The sequence below is a fragment of the Enoplosus armatus genome, chromosome 4 (assembly GCF_043641665.1).
Source record: "Enoplosus armatus isolate fEnoArm2 chromosome 4, fEnoArm2.hap1, whole genome shotgun sequence".
NCBI classification, from domain to species: domain Eukaryota; kingdom Metazoa; phylum Chordata; class Actinopteri; order Centrarchiformes; family Enoplosidae; genus Enoplosus; species Enoplosus armatus.
This window is the reverse complement of record NC_092183.1, coordinates 7,926,934-7,949,869: the sequence shown is the minus strand read 5'-3', so window position 1 is coordinate 7,949,869 and position 22,936 is coordinate 7,926,934. Positions and strand designations below refer to the sequence as shown.

Genomic DNA, 22,936 nt, shown 5'->3' with positions numbered 1-22,936 from the left:
TTGTTTGTTTGTTATTTCTGAATAGAAAGTACAGAAGAAAATGTAGGAGACAGGTCAGTAAATATTGGAGTTTTGGATGCAGAGAGGAAGTGTTGGGCTTCAGAGCACAATGCAAAATTCTCATTTGTCGGCAAATAAGCTATTTATAATCTAGTTTCATCTGATTATTACAATCCATGATACATTTTGATACATTTTTAATAATTGCTGTATCACGTTGTTCCGTTGAAACGTGTGCATCAATGCATTGGTGCTTATTAGCGATGGACGATATGGATACAATCCTCTATTATACTATTATTTCATGTCATGATATGAATAGATATTTTCAATGGATAAAATAACCAGACAGGAATGTCTGCTTTTGGCTAATCCAGCAAATTAAATACAAGGTACTTAATCACATTGATGCAAAGACATTAGAAACCCACTTTTGCCATAAAGCAGTTTGCTTTATATTATATAGATATTAAAGGGACAGCTGCCACATGAGAAACAGAATGACAAAATGGTTGACAAATGTACAGTATATTCTCTAATAGTATATATTGTCATATTGCATGTATCGTTATACTCATTATATAGTAAAAAGTTTGGGTGTAAAATTTGCTGCTTTGTCACCTCATATTGCCCCGAGAAAGACGGGACAGTTCATTGCGGATCTGCTGATCCAGTGTCTGACCTGTAAGTAAATTCCTCTGCCCTGCTGAAACTGACACTCAGCAGAGGAGGATGATGTAAGTGCCTGTTCAGGACGGGGAAGATAACATGACAAACATCCATTGATCACCAAAAAGCAGGAAACAGCAACCTCATCTTGTAGGTTACCAGACACCCCCCAACACGACAGCCAGGAACATATTAAATATTTACATTTGATGACCAACCGAAAAAAAAGAGGCCTCTAGTATGAGCCGAGCACATGTTTGCAAATGATGTCTTGTGATGTAACACATTTTCATGCGATCTATGAAAAGCTTTAAAGTACCATTAAAGGAGAATGTTACTTGAATCTGGCGGCTTACCTCTCAAATCCCAGAGTAAACCCAGAGAGAGGCTCGAGGAAGGAGGCCGTGGAGCGTAATCCGTGCACCAACTGGCTGACGGTTTGGAGGAAGAAGTCCAGTCTGGTGGCTCTCATCTGGACCCCATCAGGTTGCATGTCCCCAGGCAGTCAGACTGGCATCCTTGTACCAGGCCTGTTCCTTTATTAAAGCCTCGGCCTCCTCTGACCCAACACACACAGAGCGGGCCCCAGGGAACGCAGACAGACACACACATGGTTCCCATAGGTCAGTTTGGTTGTTTGTGAGTTGTGCGTTTGACTCCCTCATAGACCACATATGGATTTGAGCTTAAGTAACTCGGAGTGAGGTGCTTTTCTTCCTAAAACATCTGCTTAATGATAGTGTACCAAAAGGGAGTGGCCAACATACTCACAATGAGCCCAAGCAAAATCAGAGACACATGACATGAATAAGGTGAATTTCCACAGTTCAACTTGCTAATGTTATACAGTATGTTGAGCAGACAGATCAGCAGCTTGCATGGTACTCAATGCTGCATCCACCTGCTGCCACAAGGATCAGGATTAAGCAAATTTAGGAGCACAGGCCAAAATTTAACCTCAGAAACAGACCAGAACTAAGTTGGATATGGATTCACTTGGTTTATTACACTTAAACGAGAGCTTCAGATGTGAGGTTCTGCTTGCAAAATGCCTTCAGTGTTAGAAAACACACAGAAGTTTCAGCAACAATCTGAAACTTTCATTTAAATAGTTTTGGCTTTGGTTAATACATTGAGTGATTTGACCTAATCCCAGTTCATGAAAGCCGAGTAATTGTTTACTACTATTTGGGGTCAAGCAGGTCTTTATCAAGGAAATAAAATCATGACACACAGGAAGTGATACATTTTATGCTGGCGGGCAGCAGCAGTTTAAAAAGAACTAACAAGCCTCGTTTGCATGAGCAACGATGCCATCATGACTTTACAGGAAGAGAAATCAATGCCAGCCAAAGAAACTTAAGCTTCGCCAACAGAAATAACAGTTGGTAGATTCTGTGATAGATCACCAAATAATGTATTCTGTCGAAGTAAAACCAGAGGGGGACCTCACCAATTACCACTTTTAATGTGATTAAACATGGGTATGTTGTCTCTGTGACCTTGACAATAAGTCATTAAACTTTATTTCTTTAGTGGCTTTTATGAGCAGGTTTGCAAGGTGGTTGCTTCTTTGTTTCTCCTTGTTTGAATGTGACTAAATGTGTAAAAATGCTAATGTGATCACATGAATATTGAGTAAGCACCTAATGGTTTTGCTACTAAAGAGTTTGTTTTAGTGAAACTCACTTACATTACACACTAAAAGGAATAAAAGGAATCTTTCCATGTGTTTCGCCTTGGTTCATTTTTCTTTTTGGCAATTGGTACTGTGTGAAATCAAATCTCCGCCAACGCGTATAAATTTCCGGTATTTGACTTTTCATTGCCTTTATTGTAATTATGTTTTTGTTTTTGAGAATAGCGTAAGAACCCAGCCAGAGCCACAGCCTGTAGGGAGGGATCAGAAGAAAATTTGTCTGTTCTTTTGCCTATTGTTTTGAACTTTGAAATGCAATTCAGGGAGATAGATCTATAAAGATACACTAAATGCTAAAGCTGGAGAGCAGGGAGGGAGCTGAGACCATCTCCATACCCTGCAAATCTCACTTATATTGCATTTAGAAGAAAAAACACAGGCACGGTTACGTTCACAAAGAATTTGCTCCTTGGCTTCTAAAGAAATCCTGCAAATCTTGCGAGTCTGTCAGCATCCTTGCAGGCCTAAATCCCTCTGAGGCACCTACAGAGGACATTACTGAGGGTATCTACACAGTTTTAGACTCTTCAGTCTCTGAACCCTGATCTGAGAATCTGACACATGCCTTCAAAGTGAAATAATTTCAAATGCAATCCTGATGTATTAAGCTGAGTGCAGCATGCTGCTCTGAGCTGTCAGTTGAGGAATGTCAGTATTTTAGCTCTTATACTACTGGAAAGTATAGAGCTTTAAGATATAATTATCTAGTGAGAGTGAGGGTGAGTACAGAATATCCACCATAACAAGGTATTTAATCTAGTATTTACCCCAAAATGTTACCACTTAAGTATTAAAGTATTTAACCTCAGTGGGATATTTTTAAGGAGAGATAAAATACATTACTGTGTTTAGTATTTATATTGAGAGGAGAGTAGAGAGGTTGCAGACAAACGGCAGACTGCAATATGTAAAATATATTACTTAATCACAACATGTTAAAGAAAAAGTTCTAAACCTTGAATGTAGTGAAAGAAATGTACATTCAAATTTCAGTGGTGGAAGAAGTATTCAGATATTTTAGTTAAGTAAAAGTAGCAGTACTACAATACAAGTAAAAGTACTCATTATGCAGAAGGGCCCATACTTTATTAGTTGAATTATGTTGTGTATTAACAATCTAAATCTGCAGAGTAAATAAAATGGAAATAGCTCAAAATTGTGCTTAAGTACGGTACTTGAGTAAATGTACCTTGTTACATTCCACCTCTGTCAGATTTAGATTGAATAATTCATAGTGGACAAGTACAATAACATTTAGGTTAGGTGGAGGCCATCTATTTTAAGTGATAAAGTAATACATCTAGAGAAACTATTGCTCCACTATTATTGCTTCAACAATAATCAATATAAATTATGTCTGCTCCTCCCTGCTCTGTTTCCTCTGCACTGATTCAGGTTATCACAGTGGGAAGGGACACCACAAAGGAAGCGCTGATAAGATTGCTTTGTTTGTATCCCCAGATACAGAGTTAAGACCAGACCGCTGCTCTGGCCGTAGATTGTTGACAGACATTAAAGCAGGCACTAAAAACTAGGACTTAAGGGAAGGAAAGCAGGGAGCAGGACAGACCCCGACATTAAAGACACGAGGATCAGGGAGAATAGATAAGACTGCCAGTACAAGTTTTGTTTTCACTATATGGTCCTTAATCATTGTTATCATCTTAATAAGCCTCAAAGTTTCTTACTGGTATTGGGTTGCAGCCCTCTGCACAATCCACATCTGCCTCAAAACTTAGAAATGTTTCCTCTAACTTCTTACTATACACCTCATCATGTGTAACTGGTTTTATGGGGGAATCAATAAAACCAATAAGAGATACAGTTTTTATCTGGATTTTCCTCATCAGTGTACTCCGTGAGACCAGTGACCCTCCCTAATATTTTGCACATTCACTGCACATACTGTACCTTGTTGTCTAGTCCACTATGACATTGTCCATCCTGTGCCTGCCTTGCCTTGAGGAGCAAATGATGCATGGTTTGTAAAAGAGAGTCTCATTGGCTGACGGCCACTCAGACACCTGAGTCACAGAGGAAGGCGGAGGTCTGGTGAGCGAAACTGGAGAGCTTCATTGCATTACAGCGCTGCAGGAGAGATAACACACTACAATAAAGTGCCTTGAGGGGAAAGAGAGAGGCCTTAGCAAGATGGCCGTGATAAGCCAGCATCCAGACTGGAACCGGCAATAGTAACTTAATATGATTTTTATCTGAAGAGATAGAGGAGGAGGATGGCTACTTGTCAGATTGACACATCTTAATGAGTAATAAGTGGGTCCATTTCAATTTGTGATACTCACCCTTTTCACGCTCAACAGGCTCATGTATGTACTGGATAACAAAAATTAACATGACAGACTGAGTGGAAAATACAACTAGACCCCATTTTTTGCAACCTTACACAGTAAAAACAAGACCACTCTTTGATTATTCAATAAAACAATCATCAGCACAATCTGTAGCTGTAAGGACTGATCCAATACTACCAGACTGCTTCTTCCTGCCCCTTGCTGCATCTACTCAGATAAACCCTGCTATCACCACTCACCCACTCTCATAAGTTAGATCTGCCTGTATGTAGGCACGCGCACACACACAGACACACACACAGACACACACACACACACACACACACACACACACACACACACACACACACACACACACACAGACACACACACATGCAGAGCAGTACTTGCTCCCATATGTGAGAGGGGAAGTGGAGTAAAGGAGGGAGGGATCAAATAACTAACAGTCACACAGCTACACACAACACAACACACAGTCATTTTCTGTGATCGCCCTTCAGGTGAGGAGATCACACCAGGACTCCTCATATCAAGGACCTAACGGACAGAAGGCGAACAACCCTGAGACAGAGAGAAAGACCTCCCCAGACCGTTACCTCGATGCTGTACGAAGGTGGAGTCATTTGGGGGTAGAGAGAGCGAGAGAGGGGGAGAGAGAAGAGGAGAGAGCAAGAGGAGCAACAGAAGAAGACAGATGGATTATCTGACATGCGCCTGGATTGACCAACGTTCCTCTTGAAGTCTTGAATCCCATTTTTCCTCCTCAGACTGAAATCTGAAAATGCTTTCCTGCACACGTGGAGTGTAGCAGCTATCGGACAGGTAGATTGTGTGGTGCAACTTTTTTGATTTCACTGGAACTAAGGAATTTTACACATGGCAAACTTTCTACCTGGATATCAGTGAACTTTACATTTTTTTCTTTTCTGGAAATACAAGGGTCACACTGGAGCAGCCAAGAATAATAGTCAAAATTTCACAAACAATTTAGAAAGAATTAGAAAACAGAAGCAACGTGGGGAAAAAAACAGGTTTGTTACTGGAATACACACACATAGTAATTGGTGTGTTGCTTTTTTGCGTGATCTTTGTTCATTCAGACTGATTTACTGTCCAAAATAAACTTGGACTGCAGACTTTCTGATCATCAGCCTAAAACCCTTCAACAGTGGAGAAGAGAAGCCAGTGGAATATCAAACACAGTGACTTGTTGAACAGTTATTACACAATCAGAAATAATTCTAGAAATCTAAGAGTTTCATACAGGTGCTAAATAATTTGGACTCTGTAGGGGGACCATCTTGCCCCGTCTGGACTGTGGAGGGCTCCCCTCCCTGCCCTCCCAGCCTCTCCTCGCCCCCAGCAGCATGTCCCAGGCTCTGAGGCTGCCTCTAGTCCTCCACACAGCACACTACCATGATCAGATGGGCTGCTGGAGGGAGTAAGGCTGCCTCTGCCTCGTCCTGCTCCAGGGCTAGGTTAGGGGCTCGTTCTGGTTCCGGGACCAGCTCCAGACTAAGGTCATCAACACTGCTTTCCTCCCTGTCTTTGCCTCTCCTGGTTGCCCTGGTGGTTTTCTCCTTCTCTCTACCCGGGGCGGCCTGCCATCAGCTCCGCAGAGACAGACTGAGGCTCGCCAACCCACGAACTCTCAGGGTTCCACTGAACATTTCTGAGACTGAGGTCGTCTCTAGGCTCAGGGCCACTGGGCCCCCCCTGGGTCGGACTGGGGGACCGCAGGGTAGGCATGTGCGCAGCTACAATCATCTCCAAGGGGACATACGGAGGAGGAAGCTCTTCTCTTTCCAGAAGTTTTTCCTGAGAATCGATAAGAATGGAAAGGTCAATGGAACCAAGAGCAAGGATGACCCCCTCAGTAAGTAACTCACTGAGTGAATGAATGTACATAAGTAAACAAAAGAGAGGGAATCAGACCCCAAGCATGATCTGAGTCTCTGCGGTGGCTGCAAAAGTTAAAAGTGACCTAAACCGATGCTCATTTGAGCTAAAACCTGTCAGTTTTAATCTTTCAAACTGTAAAATCAAGGCTTTTAACCTCTGCAACCAAAACTTCAGACCTTGTTTGGATTTCGAGGCATTAGTATATTACGTATAACAAAAAGCACCTGTTGATTGCTTTAAGTTAGGGACATCCGTGGCACCAAGAAACCCTCTTAAATGTTTGGTTATTTCTAATTTGAGAAATCAGGTGTTCATTCTTTGAGAGACAAAATATTGTTTTACTCAAAACATTTACATAACACCAACCCAAATATATAAATTTGATATAACATACGTACACTTTGGCGTAAACATTAATAAAAAAAACATTCTTCGTTCCTTTCCAGAGGTAGTCTGGATGAAGCAATCCCCGATTAGAGTCGTCTTTTTGTTTTAAACCAGACATCCCGCTGATATCTCTCCTGTCCAAACACTCAGCACAATGATGGTAGCTCTCAGATGGCTTAAAAAGGAGCAGGGGCAGATAACCCGGCCATTATCAGGCAGTCTTCACAGCCCAGGGTAAACAGCGCTGATAACAACCACAGAAAGAACAGGCCTTTGGGGGGTGTGTGGAGGATATGGATGTCAATCTCATTGATGCTTTTAGACTCTTTCGACTCTTTCTGCTCCTCTGTGTCTGTGTCTCTCTCACTCTCCCACTCAGATTGCCCGCCTGCCAGCCAACGTCAAGCTAATTACATATCTTCAGTCACAGATCAGATTTGTTTAAAGCAGTTTGACGTGCTAACTCGGAGAAACACGTCTTTAAAGTGATTACATGTTGTATGTTTCGGCATATCAGTCAGTAAAATAGCATTCTCATTAGTCTCCCAGCATTCCCACCGAGCTACGTGTGTGTGCCTATCAGCCAGCGGGCACTCACATGCTCCAGTGGGTGTGTGATCATATAGCAGTCGCCGACGACACATGTGCTCACTTATTACCGACACACATATACATCCCTCTCCTTCTCAAATGCTCTTTTTCCTCCCTCATTCTCGCTGTCCCCCAACCCCGTAGCGAGCGTATATGGAACCTTTTAATGTTCCTCTTGGGAGAGCTAAACCACACATTCAATCAAAGTGACTTGGGGGAAATGGCATGGGGCGGCAGAATGTCAGCATGTTTGTTTTGACAAGGTCATGACAGTGGCAACTTTATTTACTGACCGTATTACATCGTGATGCCTTTACTGCCGCCTTTGTTGGTGCTTTCTTTTAAGTTGTAAAATTGAAGTGATGTGAGGAAGTCTGACTCGGTTCATCAAAATAGTGGTGTGTGAATTCACCCTAAACTTTATGTATGTTTGGAAGATGATCTACCCCTCTGTCTTCTTTTTTATTGACTCACAACTTCTCAATCTTTAGGAGCGTGTTGCCTTTTTCAAAAGTCAGTTTGAGTTAGTGCGATGGAGTGTTAGAGTGAGCATTGGGGAGGGAGGTGAAAGGGAGCACAGGGGACTCTCTAGAGGTACAAGTTCATGAATGAGATGGCTGAACATCATTGTGACCACATCAAAGCCGTGCGTCTTCAGTATCAATGGTGGTGCCATCAAAAAGCTGTGTCCTGAGGGGGTCTGGGGACACTGTGTGTGGATTATGTGCCCTCGTATCAGGTTCTCACGGTAAAGGATACTACACAACAGCAGCTTCAGTCTTTGCTCTGGCCCCTGGGGCTAGACATGATCCCAGGGCTGACGTCCTTTGTAGACCCTCGATGGTCCCTTGAAGTGACAAAATATCAAGTTTTTTTGTGATGAGTGGAGGACAGCTTGCCTTTTCCTGAGCCAGTGGAGGCGGGGCAAAGACACACTGCATTCAAATTTTTACGATAGATGAATTCATATCATGCTTTGTCGCAGAGGTGTATGAGATGTGGAGGCTTTGGTTTTGGGTGCTGCCTGTGGCCCTGCGAGGACCCGGCTCACTGTCTGTTAAAGAGCCAGTATCCAGCCTCCCACAGATTTATGGGGATGCCAGCGCAAAACTGTCCCACATGGCTTTCCAACCCGCTGGGAGCCTGTGCTGAGGTTACAGAGAGGCAGAGGGAAAGGGAGGGAGATTATGTTAAAGTCAGCTAAGTAGCTATCTGCATGGCCTAAGTACATAATTAAAATATCTGTGATTCACAGTTGAGTTCTCTTGAATTTATAGAAAACTAGCAGCTCTGAGTGACTTGTGAAATGCTAAATAAGACTCAGGCAAAAGCTTTGGCGGTAAAAGAGTTTGGTTAATTATCCACGGCTGTGATGGTGTGAGAGGGTGAGTCTGTCAAGATTGTGTGTGTGTGTGTGTGTGTGTGTGTGTATTTGTGTCGGGCCACCAGTTGTGTTTCTGTGCTGTAGGGGCCAGGCCATGTGTGCAAGATGCTTCTGGACATGGCTCAAGAAGTGTGTATATAGAGTATATGTGAATGTGTGTGTAAGTGTGTGTCTTTGTGCACATTCATCTCCTTTAATCAAAGCAGTGGCCTTTTGCGTGGGAAAAAAAACAGATGGTGCTCTTATGTAGGTTTGAGGAGGGAGATATATAGCCTTTCTCTGAGGTGGGGAAGAGGATGGATATCCCCTCTATGTAAATACACTCAGTGTGGTCCTTATCACGTGTTATTACTATATATCCTGATTTACGCCTCACTCCACACCAATTTTTTTGCATGGGAATGGCACCAATTAAAATTGACTTTCTAACTTATCTGTCCAAATGTTATGTTGTGCAGCCCCTGAACATTAATTTAAAAAAAGGAACCAGGTAAGTGAGAAAGAATAACAATACAAGCTGCAAAGCACATGGTTTTTGGCATCCCACTGTGGAAAAACCACCTTTAATTCTCACTGGCATTGTGTGCCTCCATTCCACAACCAACGCACCATTTACTGTTGTAACTCCAAACAGAGCGTATCAAATAAGCCACACATTAGGAAAAAGCAACCAGCATGCAAAAGAAAAACTGCTGTCTCCCCACGTAAACAGCTGAACCTGGCTGTCTGACTTTAAGCTACGTTTCACATTTGTGGTTTCTTAAATTTACCCCACACAGGGAATTGTTGCCAAATTGAAGGCTTAATATTTCAATCTGGAGGAAGCTAAATGAAGGGCTTGTTTTCTGTTATGGCATTTTCCCATACTCGCAGCCATAAGCTCATTACTCTACACTTGCTGGATAAACTAAGCGTTGGGCAGCGAACAGTGAACAGAGATTTTGTAGTTTCACAGCCAGGTCGAGTGTGCAAGTGCACACTCACCTGCTACAATATTAACTATGTGTGTGTGTGTGTGTGTGTGTGCGTGTCTATATACAACCTGTCTCGCCCCTGCCTCCGGTGGCTGACTTTGATCAGTGATCATTACAGCCTTACTAATCCTCACTCCACCCCCAGTCTCACTGTCATGACTCCTCTGTCCTCCTCTGTTCTCCTTCCTTTCATCCCTCCCATGTTTACAGAGCAGCCAGAGACTGCCATAGATTGTCTTACATCCTCACTCCATACCCGACACCCGATCCCATACAGAAACCAGCTCCTCTCAGATCTTCAATGGCCGTTGTGTCACAGTCCCCACCACCGCCTTGCCGCCTCAGACCTCACTGCCCCGAGGTGCCACTGTTTGAACTAGAAACTGATACAGTCAAGACCTCACCGACGAGGAGAGAAGCTGCTGTGTCTTTAAGAGAGGGATTGTTCTTTGGGGGCACACCTGCATCCTCCACTGTCCACTCATGTACGAGGCTGGCAGCTCCAGAGGGCCCCCCAGCCACCGGAGAGTGGGTCTGACAGTAGAGCAGGCTGCCACACAAACAGTCATCAGACTGAGGAGGGGCTGCTGATCTGATCAAAGGATGTTGTCGACTCTCTGGAGTTCACACCCCCATGCTGAAGTGTGTGTGTGCGTGTGTGTGTGTGTGTGTGTGCATACACATATGTGTGCTTATCGGGATAAAATAACGACAGCTCACAGGAAGAGGGGAAAGGAAGTCAGGGAGGGAGGCATGAAATCAAACATGCCATGGGAACCAGGGAGGTTCACTCACACACACACACACACCAGCATAAGACGAGACAAGTGGGCTCTATGGTCAAAGGACACATTAGGAAGTTATATCTCTCTGACCTCTGATACTCAGACCACACAAATAACCACAGCTGTCTGTGGCAAAAGCATGCCCTTGTTAACTGGGGTATAAATTAGCCCCTCTAATAGCCTATGAGAAACTTGAATTACTTGTGTAAGCACTTGGAAACTTAAATACCAAACAGAACATAAACAACCTGAGAATCTCTGCGGTATCCACCTATTCATTTTCAGACTAAATGGCCTGCACAGCTGGAATCTGTTACACAGGTGTAGGTTGTAAAGTAGCTTTATAATATCACTGAAATGATAAACGTGCTCAAAAATTAATTGTGACCTTACACAGAATTCCCACACTGTGTGTTCCCACATGTAAATGAGCCTGCAATGTGTTGTTATTCATTAGTTACCCTCAAATGCTTGCAAAAATGTATGGATTTATCCCGACCGGTATCTAGACTCTCAAGTGGTTGGCCTGTGACTGCTGAGTGTCAATTGTTCTATACTCTTATCTAGAGCAACTATGAGTCAGGAACACATTTCATCACTTTACTTCCTCTGCCCTCTGAGTTTTTATATTTGTATTTGTGAGCTGAAAAAAAGATTTTTTGTCACTTGGTCAAGACACGCATACTTGAAAAATAATTTTACTTGCACAATTGACATAAGAGCTCTTATGCTCACTCTGAATGTTGACACATATTGATACACGGTCTTTTTGCTGAATCCTAGGTATTCTGGAAATCACATCGGTGGACGTGGGAGTGGTGGCCATCAAAGGGCTGAACAGCAACTACTATCTGGCCATCAGCAGGAAGGGAGAGCTGTACGGAGCGGTTAGTATCCGGGTCAGGGGTCAATCTGGATGCTCCAGAGACACAGATAGTGTAATTCTTCTGTCCTTATCAAAGTCCTGTCCTTATCTTTACTTCTCTAACTGCTGGGTCAACTCTGAATCACAACCAGGCCAGTGCACACACGTGAACCTCCAGGAGAACTGTGCACACTAGTTTCTACACAAGCACACAAAGCAAAACATGCAATAGAGATTAAGGAGTGGTAAATAAACAAGCTACCATGTGCAACCACAATGGATTTGCACAAGAAAATTATCTGTGTTTTGCCCTAAACTCACATGTCGGGGTTATAACACTGAAACATGATACCTACTGTTTTTTCAGAGAGAGTTCGGTGTCGACTGCACCCTGAAGGAACGGATTGAGGAGAATGGCTACAACACGTATGCATCTGCTGAGTGGAGGAACAAGAAGCGGCAGATGTTTGTGGGTCTGAATGTCCACGGGAAGCCGCTGAGAGGGAAGAAAACCCGCAGGAAGAACACGGCCACCCACTTCCTTCCAATTATGGTGTGAACTGGAGAACTCAACTGGAGAAGGAGGACATGCAGCACTGGACAGAAAGGTTTTCAATGCTGAAAAAGCTGTAAAATAAAGGACATTCACTGAGAAATCTCTCATTTTGGAAACAAGGCACTAACACTGTTACACAAAAGTATGGTCTCTGCTCCTGACTTTGACTGAGATCATGTACTTTATTTGGGGGAGAAGATGATGTCTGTGTTTTCTGTGGCACAGGATGCAATATTTATCCTTTTTTTCTGTGCCAAACTGTTTGCAACTGGAGTATGTGTGTAATGTGGACAACACAGAGATGCAGAAGTATCTCAAGGTGTTATTTATAATCCATATTCTCTTGTGAGACACCAGATAATCATAAAGAGAGAGAGATATAAAATGGATAAGATGAGGGAAATGATCGGTCAGTTTAACACGACAGCATTAAATAATAGAGGATACAACACATTTAAAGCAAATGTTTGATACTTAACCACTGTGTTTTGACTGAATTGTAATGATTTATTTATTTTGTGAAATATTTAACTGGAGGAGAACACTTACAAGACAAGCATTCCTTTGCATTCTTTACTTTTTATAGGAACTCTATTATGTGAAAATAAAATACCATTTTCTCCTCTGCAATGCGGTCGTCTCACTTCCTCAATACACCAAAAACTGATTTTACTGTTGGGGAACTGCAAAGAAAAAGCTTTCTCAAGTAGTGAGAAACCCTGGTGAACGTTCAGGTCATGGTAAGTCTATTCTTATCTGGCCCTCTGAGGTAGGAAGGGACAAAAAGCAACTATTAATGCCTAGCCAGATATTCCATGTGGCAACCATTGCACTAATGATTAGTTCCCAAACAAACGGGAAACATACAGACCGACCACAACAAAATGGGAGGGAGGTAACTTCCTTGGTATGGCCTTTAGAGGCTGACATCATTTCCTAATATCACCCCATTACTGTGGAACTGCAGCATTCCCGGATTGCAAGAGGGCTTGAATAGTAAAGATAGCTGCTAAAGCACCTGCTGATAAGATTGGCAAAAATATGATCGTCACGTTGGTCTGCATCACTGCAGCCAATAGGTTTCTGGAGTTTCCTTGAATGTGTGTAGAGGCAGAAATGTGAATGGGGGAGAAAGAGAGATATGACCTGTGTCTGACCACCCACTTCCCTCAGTAATCATCTACAAACAGCCTAATCAATGACAGCTGCCTTGATGCCAGATCAAAAGACCACAGGGAGAACATTAACACCACAGGCTTCCGGGCCTCATGTTCTCTTATCCCGCCTCTCTGAACATCCATCTCAGCAAAGGCATGAAAAATTATGCGAGCAGACGAAGACCGGAAGGTGAGAGACAGACTGCAAGAGGCTCTGGCCGTTGTCCTCATTCCCAAATTCATCCAAGTTGGCCCATGACTGCGACTCCAGATTGGAGGGAGCGAAAACAACAAAAGCAATCTGAACTGTAGGAATCCAGAGCACAGGAAAGCATTTGCTTTAAGCTATAACATATTGTCCTTTAATGGTCGTTTAAGGAATCACCACGACGAATGATTAATACTGAGGAATGCTGCAGTGCATTCCACCATGACAGTCAGAGCCGATGGCAACATGTGGAATACTATTTCATGACCATCGCTGCACCACACAGCACTGTCTATTACATTTTCTCTGCTCTCTCAAGTGATTGTGCAATATGGTGTGGCTGTTGTGGCTGTTTCTGAGCAGCGTCCTCAGGATAAACCTTTAGATGTTATCTAAGAAGTACGATTCGGAAGTTCAACAGAGGGCTTTTGGGGGCAATTTCTGAATGAATTTTGATAAAATATTTTAGAAGCATTTTCTTTGCGTCTGGCCCCAGACAATTGTTTTGATTTTTGTTTTCCTTTACTTATATCTTTTTTTAAAAAGGACTAAAGTTTCAAAAAAGAGACATGATAGGAAGCTTCATTTGGTCTCTGATATGAAACTACACTGCCAACACTAGCACTTTTTTTTTCTTTGATTTGTCTTTAAGTGCACTGTGTGTAACCTAATGATGCAGTCAATGAATCACCAAGGATATAACTTACATAATGTGTACTGATTAAACTACACTTTTTTGCATTTTAAAACCTGTAGTGATGAGCATGCGTGTGCCCCCCCTCCGACATACCAATCCTAGTCATTTGTCATCTTGTGCATTCCCGAGACTTGTGAATGTTTGAACTCCCTCCAAGACACTGGCATGGGGGAAAAAACAGCAATAACAGAAAATAGGGGCAGTAATCTTTTATCAAAGTGGGTCTCCGCATTTCTGGCACGGGAATTCTCTGTGGCATAATGTGATCCAGCTTTGGGAAACAAGTGGAAAATGACTGGAGGCTAAAGCAACTAATGAATACTTACACTGAGAGGTCTAGTGCAACACATGTTTGTAGTGGGCAGCTACTGAGTGAGCTCGGGAAGAGAGGCACTTCTGAGAGGTCGCACGGGTCCAGAATCTTCTCTGTGACGCATAAATGTGTGTTTGATATGTCAGTTAAATGTAATTACCCCCTTGGTGCTTTGGCAAATATTTTCGAACAAAATGAGGTTATTTAACCCACTCAACCACACATACGCTTTAACAGGTCCATCATCATGCGCTCGTGTTGTGCAGACAACCACTGCCTAAACCCACAAACAGGGCAGTAGCTAACATTGCAGACACTGAGGTCATCCCCTCAATATTTTTTTTTCTCTGATTGTGACTGTGACTGAAGGCAAAACAAGTTCAACTGAAATAAAATCAAGAGATTTAGTATTTCTCCCCAAGAATTTATGACAGATAGTGCATTAAATTAAAAGTATAAATATAATTAAACAGTTGAATTGATAAATATAATGTGAACAGATTTAATTTATGGGGCTAGGGTTTTGCGGGGGGAATTTGGACTCATGACCTCAGTATTTCTAAAATCCCACCCACAGCAGCTTATATTGAATGAATGAATCTTTACAACAATACCAAAAATACTTGAGCTACTTTATACTTTTATTCCACTACATTTCAGGAAGAAATATTGTAGTTTTAACTCCACTGCATTTTACATAAAAGCATCTTCTAAAAAACTACCCAATAATAGTTTAAATCTGCACTATCTCGAGCAACTACAGCAGTAAAATGGTACTTACACATGGAAACCTCAGTATTAATAATTTATTAATGCAATACATAACCTTTGATACTTTAAAGAACATTTTTCTACTAATACTTCTGTACTTTTAGGGACTATATGAAAGTTATTTGGGAGGAGAGGGGGGCTGAATCTTACATTTAATTTTATTTTAAAAAGGCACGTTATTATTTTCATTTGACCATTTGATTTTTTTATTACACTAAATCTCTTTGTATTTTATAAATCAGAAATACTTTATTGATCCCCGGGGGGAAATTACACAGTTACCGGTGCTCCCATTCAAGAGTAGAAAGTAGCATAAATTTAGAAATGAGAAGTATATACAAATAAAGATGTCAAAAATAGTAATAAAATGTTACAATAAAATGTATATGTATGTATACACATACATATACATTTTTATTGTATATATTTTATACAGAGTCTTTCACGGTGCTAAAAAGCAGGACTTTTACCTGTAAAAGAATATATATGCAAAGTATTATATTGTGGTATTTCTATATTTACTTAGGTAAAGAATCAGAATAATCTTACCACCACTGATGAGACCGTGCTGTACATTGAGGCTGAACTTCCACTCCACGCCACTAGAGGGAACCTGTTTTATTTTGGTATTAAACATTGTCAGGGGAAAAAAGTAGCAGCGACTTTCTTTTTAAAGGAAGTGGCCAAAGAAGTTGTGTATATACTGTGATACTATCCGATAGAGAACAAGCCATGATGAAAGAGAGATAGGGCGGGTTTTGTTGCCATAAAACACAAACAATTGCTGCTACGTAAAAGAAAAAGCAGTTGGTAAGGTGAACGGCATCTTTTTCTGATGCTGCTTTGAGAGTCGAGGCTGACAAACGAGCAGTCATGGACGAGAATTTCGACCGAGCTCCCGGTGCAGGGAGAACCCGAAATCTTTTAGCAGATCCCGGGCTCGTGGGTAACGCCGCGGATGGTGACACCAAAACCACTGTTTTCAACCAAAGGGAGCCGTTGAGACAGCCGCGAACATCCCCGCCGTTTGCCGAGAACAACATTAGCCCGGCCAACGACTTAACTGGTGGAGGTAGGGAGCTGTCAACTATCGTTAGCTAACGTCAACAATAACTGAGCCAAGTTGGCTAACATTAGCTACTTTCAGAATCGATTCCACGTAGCTGTTGACGTTAGCGCGAAATGCCACTCGCTGACATGATCACTGTGTTTGCGTGTAATTGAAAGTAGTCACAATATTTCCCCCTGCTGACAGTTGCTGTGAGAAGCATGTAGGGTTAAGCTACCTGTTTAACCTGGTAGCTTAGCTGCTAAATACGATAATTGTTAGCTAACGTTAGCATTGTGGCGTTGCGACATGCACCTGTTGGATTGTTGTTCCATGTGAAGTAACGCAACATCTAAATAAAGCTCCCACTCAGATATCACATAGTCGACTAGTTTCGTGCCACAGTTAAGGCTGTCTTAGACAGCTAAAGTTTTAATCTGTAGTGCTAACATTCGCTATAGCCAACCTGACATTACGTTGAGTTAGCAACGCAGAGCAAAGGGGAAGAATCAGTTCCCCTTGCCAGTCTGATCAAGTAGCTAGCTGGTGTTAAGGAAAAGGGTAGTGAAGTACCAGTGAGATAGTTCACGGTATAGATGTGTCAATAAAAACGTATTCTTTGGTTATCAGCTGTATATCTCTTCAGAAAGAGTCCAATGTTTGGATGATTGGAAATCCTTTCGTGATCCTTTTCTAAAGGATTATGGTACTCTATACACCTGTCAATGTTGTAACAAAATAAAAGTATGGTCGTGGTCAAAACCACGTGATTGCTTAGGCAGGTCTGAAAAGCACAACCTGTTCTGAACTGCTTGTATATTAAAAGTCTTACAAAAGGTAGTATTCCTATCTGGGATGACAGCCAACCAACCACATATATTGCTTCACTAGGTTGATGTGTACTGTCCTCCAGCTGCCCCTGCAATATGAGCTTAAATGATAAAACTGGGAATTGGCTCTGCTGCGACCGGCGGTGTGGTACAACCCCCTTGTACCCCATGTTCAGTGAGCTTCAGGCCCTTCCATCAGGTCGATGTCTTCGGGCCCCCAGTTGCAAAAGTAACAAAGTCAGGAATTCCTTTATCCCTTCTGCCATCACACTCTATAAAGGAAAACTATGAAAAGTCTAAAACCAACAAAAAATTGATCCTACTAACAAGTATTGTCTGTGTAACCAAAGCCTGATACAGCTTATTCCTGTGTGCCATAGCCTTCCATTGCTTTCCAGTCAGTCCCACATACACCATCCTTCTGCCACAAATACTCGCTAGTGCACCAAATCTGTGGCTGAAAATAGTCCCAAACAAAAGCACAACGCATACTCCTGTTTGAGTGAAGTTTGCTAAAAATCTATATTTGGCACCCATTTTGAATGAATTGTTTACAACAGCAACAATATAGAGTATCTCCAGCCTTATCTTTAAATAAAAAAGAGAGTTTGCCCATATGGGATTAGTAGTATCACATTTAACAAAAACTGAGATTATCTTTTGTCCTCCTTTTTCAGATTTTAAAAGACAGAGCAAACCGCAACAAAGTGCAAATGCCAACAGTACGTCTGCCTCCAGAAAGTGTAATGAAGTGGATTCCATGGTCAAGTCATCAAAGCTTTCAGCCAGTGCCCCAGAGTTTGTCCCCTCTGGAAGTAACCTGTATGAAGTAAGAGGAATTTTTACACCATCACTTTATCCTGATATTGTTACTCTTTTACTTTTAAAACAACATTAGATAGTAATGGTTCTTTTCACTTCTGATGTTAGCAACTTGGAATCAGGAACTGTGTCAGAAGCACGTCCATCATCACTTTCGTAAAGATCTGATCAGAATATCTCATAGATTTTTATGTTCATGTTTTTATTGTGATTTTTGCATAGGACCCCACTTTTTATGATGGCAGCGAAAACTGTTACGGTGAACCAACCTTGGCTGATATGGTCACAGACTTTCTGGGTCACCTGAGTTCCTCACCAGGGTCCTTTGAGTCAGATGTTGAACACATAACTGGAATGCTCAATTCGTGGGTTACTACTGAAGAGTTGTTGCACGAGCTGGTGGAACTGATCTACACACAGGTTTGGACAGACACATTCAGTCCTCATTTTGCTTTTGTATAAATATTTTTATTATGATTTAAACCAAACCTGTCTCAACACATCTTACACATTATATACATATTTATGACAAAACTCACAATTGTATAAGGTACCCCACTGGGTATTAAGTTTTCTTTTCATTGCAGTCTACTGCCATTCCAAACTTCTCTTACACTGGTGCCAGACTCTGTAACTACCTGTCCCATCATCTCACTATCAGCCCACGAAGTGGCAACTTTCGTCAGCTGCTCCTGAAAAGGTGATTTATTTCTGTTTTTTCTTAATTTAATATGGTATGATGTCAGGGGTAGAACAAAAATGCCCTTAACTTTTCATTAGATACATTTTGTAATAATTAAATTGTTGAAAAAGGGTTAAAATATATATTCTGTGTTACATACTAACTAGCCATTAGGCGACAAATAATAAGGTCAATATGTAAAGCAGCCTGAGCTGTCATTGTTCAGTCAAGTTGCCATTAAAAAGGAAGAATGTTTTCTTCCGTAGATGTCGAACAGAGTTTGAACAGAGGGATGCAGCTGTTCGAGGAGACCCGGAGACTCAGAAGAAATTCCACTCCTTTGTGCTGTTTCTTGGAGAGCTCTATCTTAACCTGGAGGTAAGAGATTCTCTTTGAGACAGAATTATATTATCATTCCCAAAGGTTTGTGAATGCTTTTACAATCTTTTTAATTTTAATCAATTTCTTAAATGTTACACGACACAATATATCCATACCTGGCCCTGCGTTTAGCCTTGCAGGCAGTGCTTTCTGCAGGTTTTGACCTTGTTGGGGGGCGTACATGCTGCCCTAGTTGCACTGAGGACTTGCTAATTTTACAGACAGCTTTCCATTCATATTTTAAAAACGGGACACACCATATACTTTTTATTTATGGTTATCTGTATCACCTTGTCACTCATGCTTGTTTTGATACACCCTGCTTGAATTGCTGCCAGTTAAGGATGTCAGGTGCTGTGGCTGGTGGTGCACGTTGTATTGTGGTCACTACTGTAATTCACAAGCTGTCCACTATATACCTTGTAGGTCTCAGACGAGGGGGCAACTTTGCAAGTTGGGTTCATAAGCCACCAACACCAGAATGCTATTTAGCATGCCTTCAACCTTTTCATTGTGTCGGTCAGTCATTTGATGATATTTGTGTCAATCGGTTTTTGTTTGTTTAGGTAAAGAGTGGAAAAGGACCTCCAAATCGAGCAGATATCCTCCTCGATGCTCTGAAAGACCTGATGAAAAGTCTGTTCTCCAATCCTGTGGATGCAAATCTAATCTGCGCTGTCAAACTGCTTAAGGTTTCAAATCTCAATTAGATATGTTTGCAGATTTGTATTGCTTTCCAGGTAGTTCCATTGTTTAGGGAGGTAACGTGAATGTGTTTTGAATTGACAGCTGACAGGCTCTGTCCTGGACGACGCGTGGAAAGGGAGTGGAAAACCACACATGGAAGAACTGATCCAAAGAATAGAAACTATTCTATTGGATGCCACCTGCAGCAGGTATGTATATCAACATGGCTTATGCTTAAGGTAACTTTAGATTTAATAAGCTTGCTTCTGCATCTGAGATAGTTGCATCTAATGATCCTGTGTGTCCTAGGTGGCAGTGTTAAAGACATCATCCATCATCAAGTGTTGGAAGAATAGATGTTCTTTCACAAAAATTAATCAAGTATATTCTGAGATTTCAGTTTCAGGGTTTTATAAACAACAGATGAAACTAGCGTGTACCGAAGAGTTTTAGCTTTTTAACACATAGCTTTAGGAACATGTACCATCATTCAAAAGTCTGCCATAAACTGGCAAAAGGCTGAAGAGTGCCAAAAAGCAGAACAGTTCAGAGTTGAACCCTCATAGAGGGTCTGGGTAAAACTTTCTGAAATGAGCATTTTTGTCCTCAGGGATGTCCGTCAGATGCTTCTGAAACTAGTGGAGTTGAGATCTAGTGACTGGGGAAGGGTCCGTGCTGCTGCAGCAGCCAGCAACGCCACACCAGACAACGACCCCAACTACTTCATGGTGAGTGTCAACTACACCATGCTCCCCATTTTTCTTTTTTTTTTCCAATACAAAATGTATTACAGTCTCTGTATATCTGTTTGTCATGGGTTTGTTTTTTCCTCTCAGAATGAACCCACATTCTACACAGAGGATGGCACTCCTTTTACAGCAGCAGACCCAGGTGAGACTATTTAAACATGTTCATGATAGATGAGCTGAAGGCAACATGGGGTTTGCTGTCTATTAGGCTATCAGCTCTGAACAGTCAATCGCAGGCACCAGCATGCAAGATCATTCTCAGGTGTTGGTAAGAAATAATAAAAAAAAACTCCAGAATAATGTAAAGTTGTTTCAGTATTGTTTAAAGGGCTAGAAGGCTTAACATTTCTTCATTTTTTTGATAGCTTATGGAATCCAAATTTTGTTATTACAAGTATCAATAAAAAGCAGTGGTTTTGTAAGTGAAAGAATGAATTTGTTCTATAAATTGTACTGTAAGTTGTTCACCCCAATGTGACTGTGTTTTTTGGACTGATTTTGGCTTGACTCATCCTGGTTACTCTCCTCAGCCAAGTCATTGAATACGTCCCTCTAAATGCCAGATAAAAGCAGTCCTGTCCTACTTTTAATGAAAAACATTTTCAACCGTGTTGCCCCCTCTTTTTTGCTTGAATGACAGCCTCTCTGCTTTTACAGAATATGCTGAGAAATACCAAGAGATCCTGGACAGGCAGGACTACTTCCATGATATTTATGGAGAAAATGGAAATGAAGAGTAAGTACATATCTTAGGGATAAAATGATATAGATGGACCATACATACCATTCTTTTAGGTCACAGCCACCTACTTTAATGGACTTGTTTATGCTTGTTGCTATGGATACCATACAAAGATATAACCATCACATCTTCAGCATGTTAATTACATAATCAAAATACCTTGAATCAATGCGAGTCTCATTTTTATGATGTTTCTTTACATTGGTTGTATAGTGGAGACATCAAGCAGGCAGCTACAATAATACTTCACACAGGTCATATGACCACCACTGACCTGTGGGCCCCTGAGCTTGGCGAATGTGTTTGACTGGCCCACAATGCAACAGGGTCAACCACGGCCTCAGATTCAGTTTAGTCAGCAGTTGGGTGTAAAAGAGGGCTTAGCTCGCTCCTATCGTCTCTCTCAGAACTGTGTGTGTGCTTGTGTCTCTGAGCTTCTGTTTTTGTGCGTTGTGTAAATGGCAATTACAGGCCCATATTGTAGATTATGTTAATATTAGTTACACAAATCACATATTCGTCCAGGAATTGTCTTAGATATCTAAGAAGTAAAGTCTTCCGTTTTGTCGCGTTCACAGATACGACGACTCTGAAGATGAGATGGAGCCTGAGATGGAAGAAGCTTTTGAGAATTTTTGTTTAGAATCGGAGAGGAAACGACAACAATGACGTGAGAGTGAGAAGCTGTGAGACTCAACAGGCACATACTGTACTTTTCTGCTGGAATGTTGAGAAGCAAAGGAAACTAGCATCGATAGGTTCAAACTTTTATTTTACTGCAAACAAGCATTTTAACAAAAAAAGAGCTGTTTATAGTTGCACTTCTGACACTTTTTCAGTCAGTGTTGATTAGAAAATGGGGACAATCAACGGGATAACTGTTTGAAATATTAAGGTATTGAGATTCTTTTGGACATGGAAGTTCTCTCTTTGTTGTTTTGAATTCAGAAACCTTTTCTTTTAAGCCTGAACTATATGCCAAGAGGGAAATAGTGTGCTGTGGATTTCTTTAGAGTTCTTTACTGAAAGGCAGATAAGTCTCCCCAAATGTGTGCATAATTTGTTAAATACTAATTAATGCCCCTTGCATAAAGTACAGGAAAAAACTGAAATCATTCATGAGAGATGCATAATCTTAATGTACAATGCGCTGTAGAGGGGTGAGGTGGTTGTTTTACTACATACCTATATACAGTACAATGCATATACAGCCTTTATTTCCACCGTTGTGAAATTGTGTCTCTTGTCAGGTTGCCAAAAAGCATAATATATTCAAGGCTATTCACCTGTTAAATGGCTGCAGTTCACTGAGGTTGTTAGGAACTCGGTGAAAGGTTGTGCAGTTTGCAATACTTGCTGTAAATTCAGTCACAAACTGAGAAGTGAACATAGACAAACCCCCTTTTTTTAAATCTATTCCTGTGGTTGAAGTCAACATTTTAATAAATTTTAAGTTGTAAGTAAATGATTCAAAATTCTGAGAATGCAGTTAATCTAAATCCAGTTCATTTCCTGAATGTAGCTTTAAATATCTACACATTTTGCAGTGGGTCTAGTGTGACATAACTCAGCTGCAAAAAGGATTCATTCTTATTCAAGACTGAGACTGTTTACCAGCAATCCATGGAGCCCATAAAAAGGAATGTTGTTTTATAGTTTGTAAATATTATTTATGGTATTGTTTGCCTGCAATAAATTCTTTATAATGTGAGATTTTATTGGCTT

General features: G+C 41.4%; 2 protein-coding genes across 2 annotated transcripts; both read left to right on the top strand.

Moving 5' to 3' along the window:
* The first annotated feature begins 6,096 nt into the window (after positions 1-6,096).
* On the top strand, positions 6,097-12,127 carry fgf10b (fibroblast growth factor 10b). The gene is made up of 3 exons (XM_070904619.1): positions 6,097-6,556; positions 11,487-11,590; positions 11,936-12,127. The coding sequence occupies exons 1-3, from the start codon at positions 6,097-6,099 to the stop codon at positions 12,125-12,127; spliced, it is 756 nt and encodes a 251-aa protein (XP_070760720.1).
* Positions 12,128-16,022: 3,895 nt separating this feature from the next.
* Positions 16,023-22,676, top strand: paip1 (poly(A) binding protein interacting protein 1). Its single transcript, XM_070904406.1, has 11 exons — positions 16,023-16,342; positions 17,826-17,977; positions 18,193-18,390; positions 18,558-18,670; positions 18,919-19,030; positions 19,600-19,725; positions 19,823-19,929; positions 20,331-20,448; positions 20,557-20,611; positions 21,127-21,205; positions 21,790-22,676. The coding sequence occupies exons 1-11, from the start codon at positions 16,144-16,146 to the stop codon at positions 21,878-21,880; spliced, it is 1,350 nt and encodes a 449-aa protein (XP_070760507.1). The 5' UTR covers positions 16,023-16,143; the 3' UTR covers positions 21,881-22,676.
* Positions 22,677-22,936: the final 260 nt, after the last annotated feature.

Bases quoted from the DNA above. Each gene is read 5' to 3' on its own strand.
- fgf10b (XM_070904619.1), top strand. From the start codon at position 6,097: ATGATCAGATGGGCTGCTGGAGGGAGTAAGGCTGCCTCTGCCTCGTCC. The intron at 6,557-11,486 runs GTAAGTAACTCA...GCTGAATCCTAG, and splicing joins GAGCAAGGATGACCCCCTCA to GTATTCTGGAAATCACATCG. The intron at 11,591-11,935 runs GTTAGTATCCGG...CTGTTTTTTCAG, and splicing joins AGGGAGAGCTGTACGGAGCG to AGAGAGTTCGGTGTCGACTG.
- paip1 (XM_070904406.1), top strand. From the start codon at position 16,144: ATGGACGAGAATTTCGACCGAGCTCCCGGTGCAGGGAGAACCCGAAAT. The intron at 17,978-18,192 runs GTAAGAGGAATT...ATTTTTGCATAG, and splicing joins CTGGAAGTAACCTGTATGAA to GACCCCACTTTTTATGATGG. The intron at 21,206-21,789 runs GTAAGTACATAT...TCGCGTTCACAG, and splicing joins GGAGAAAATGGAAATGAAGA to ATACGACGACTCTGAAGATG.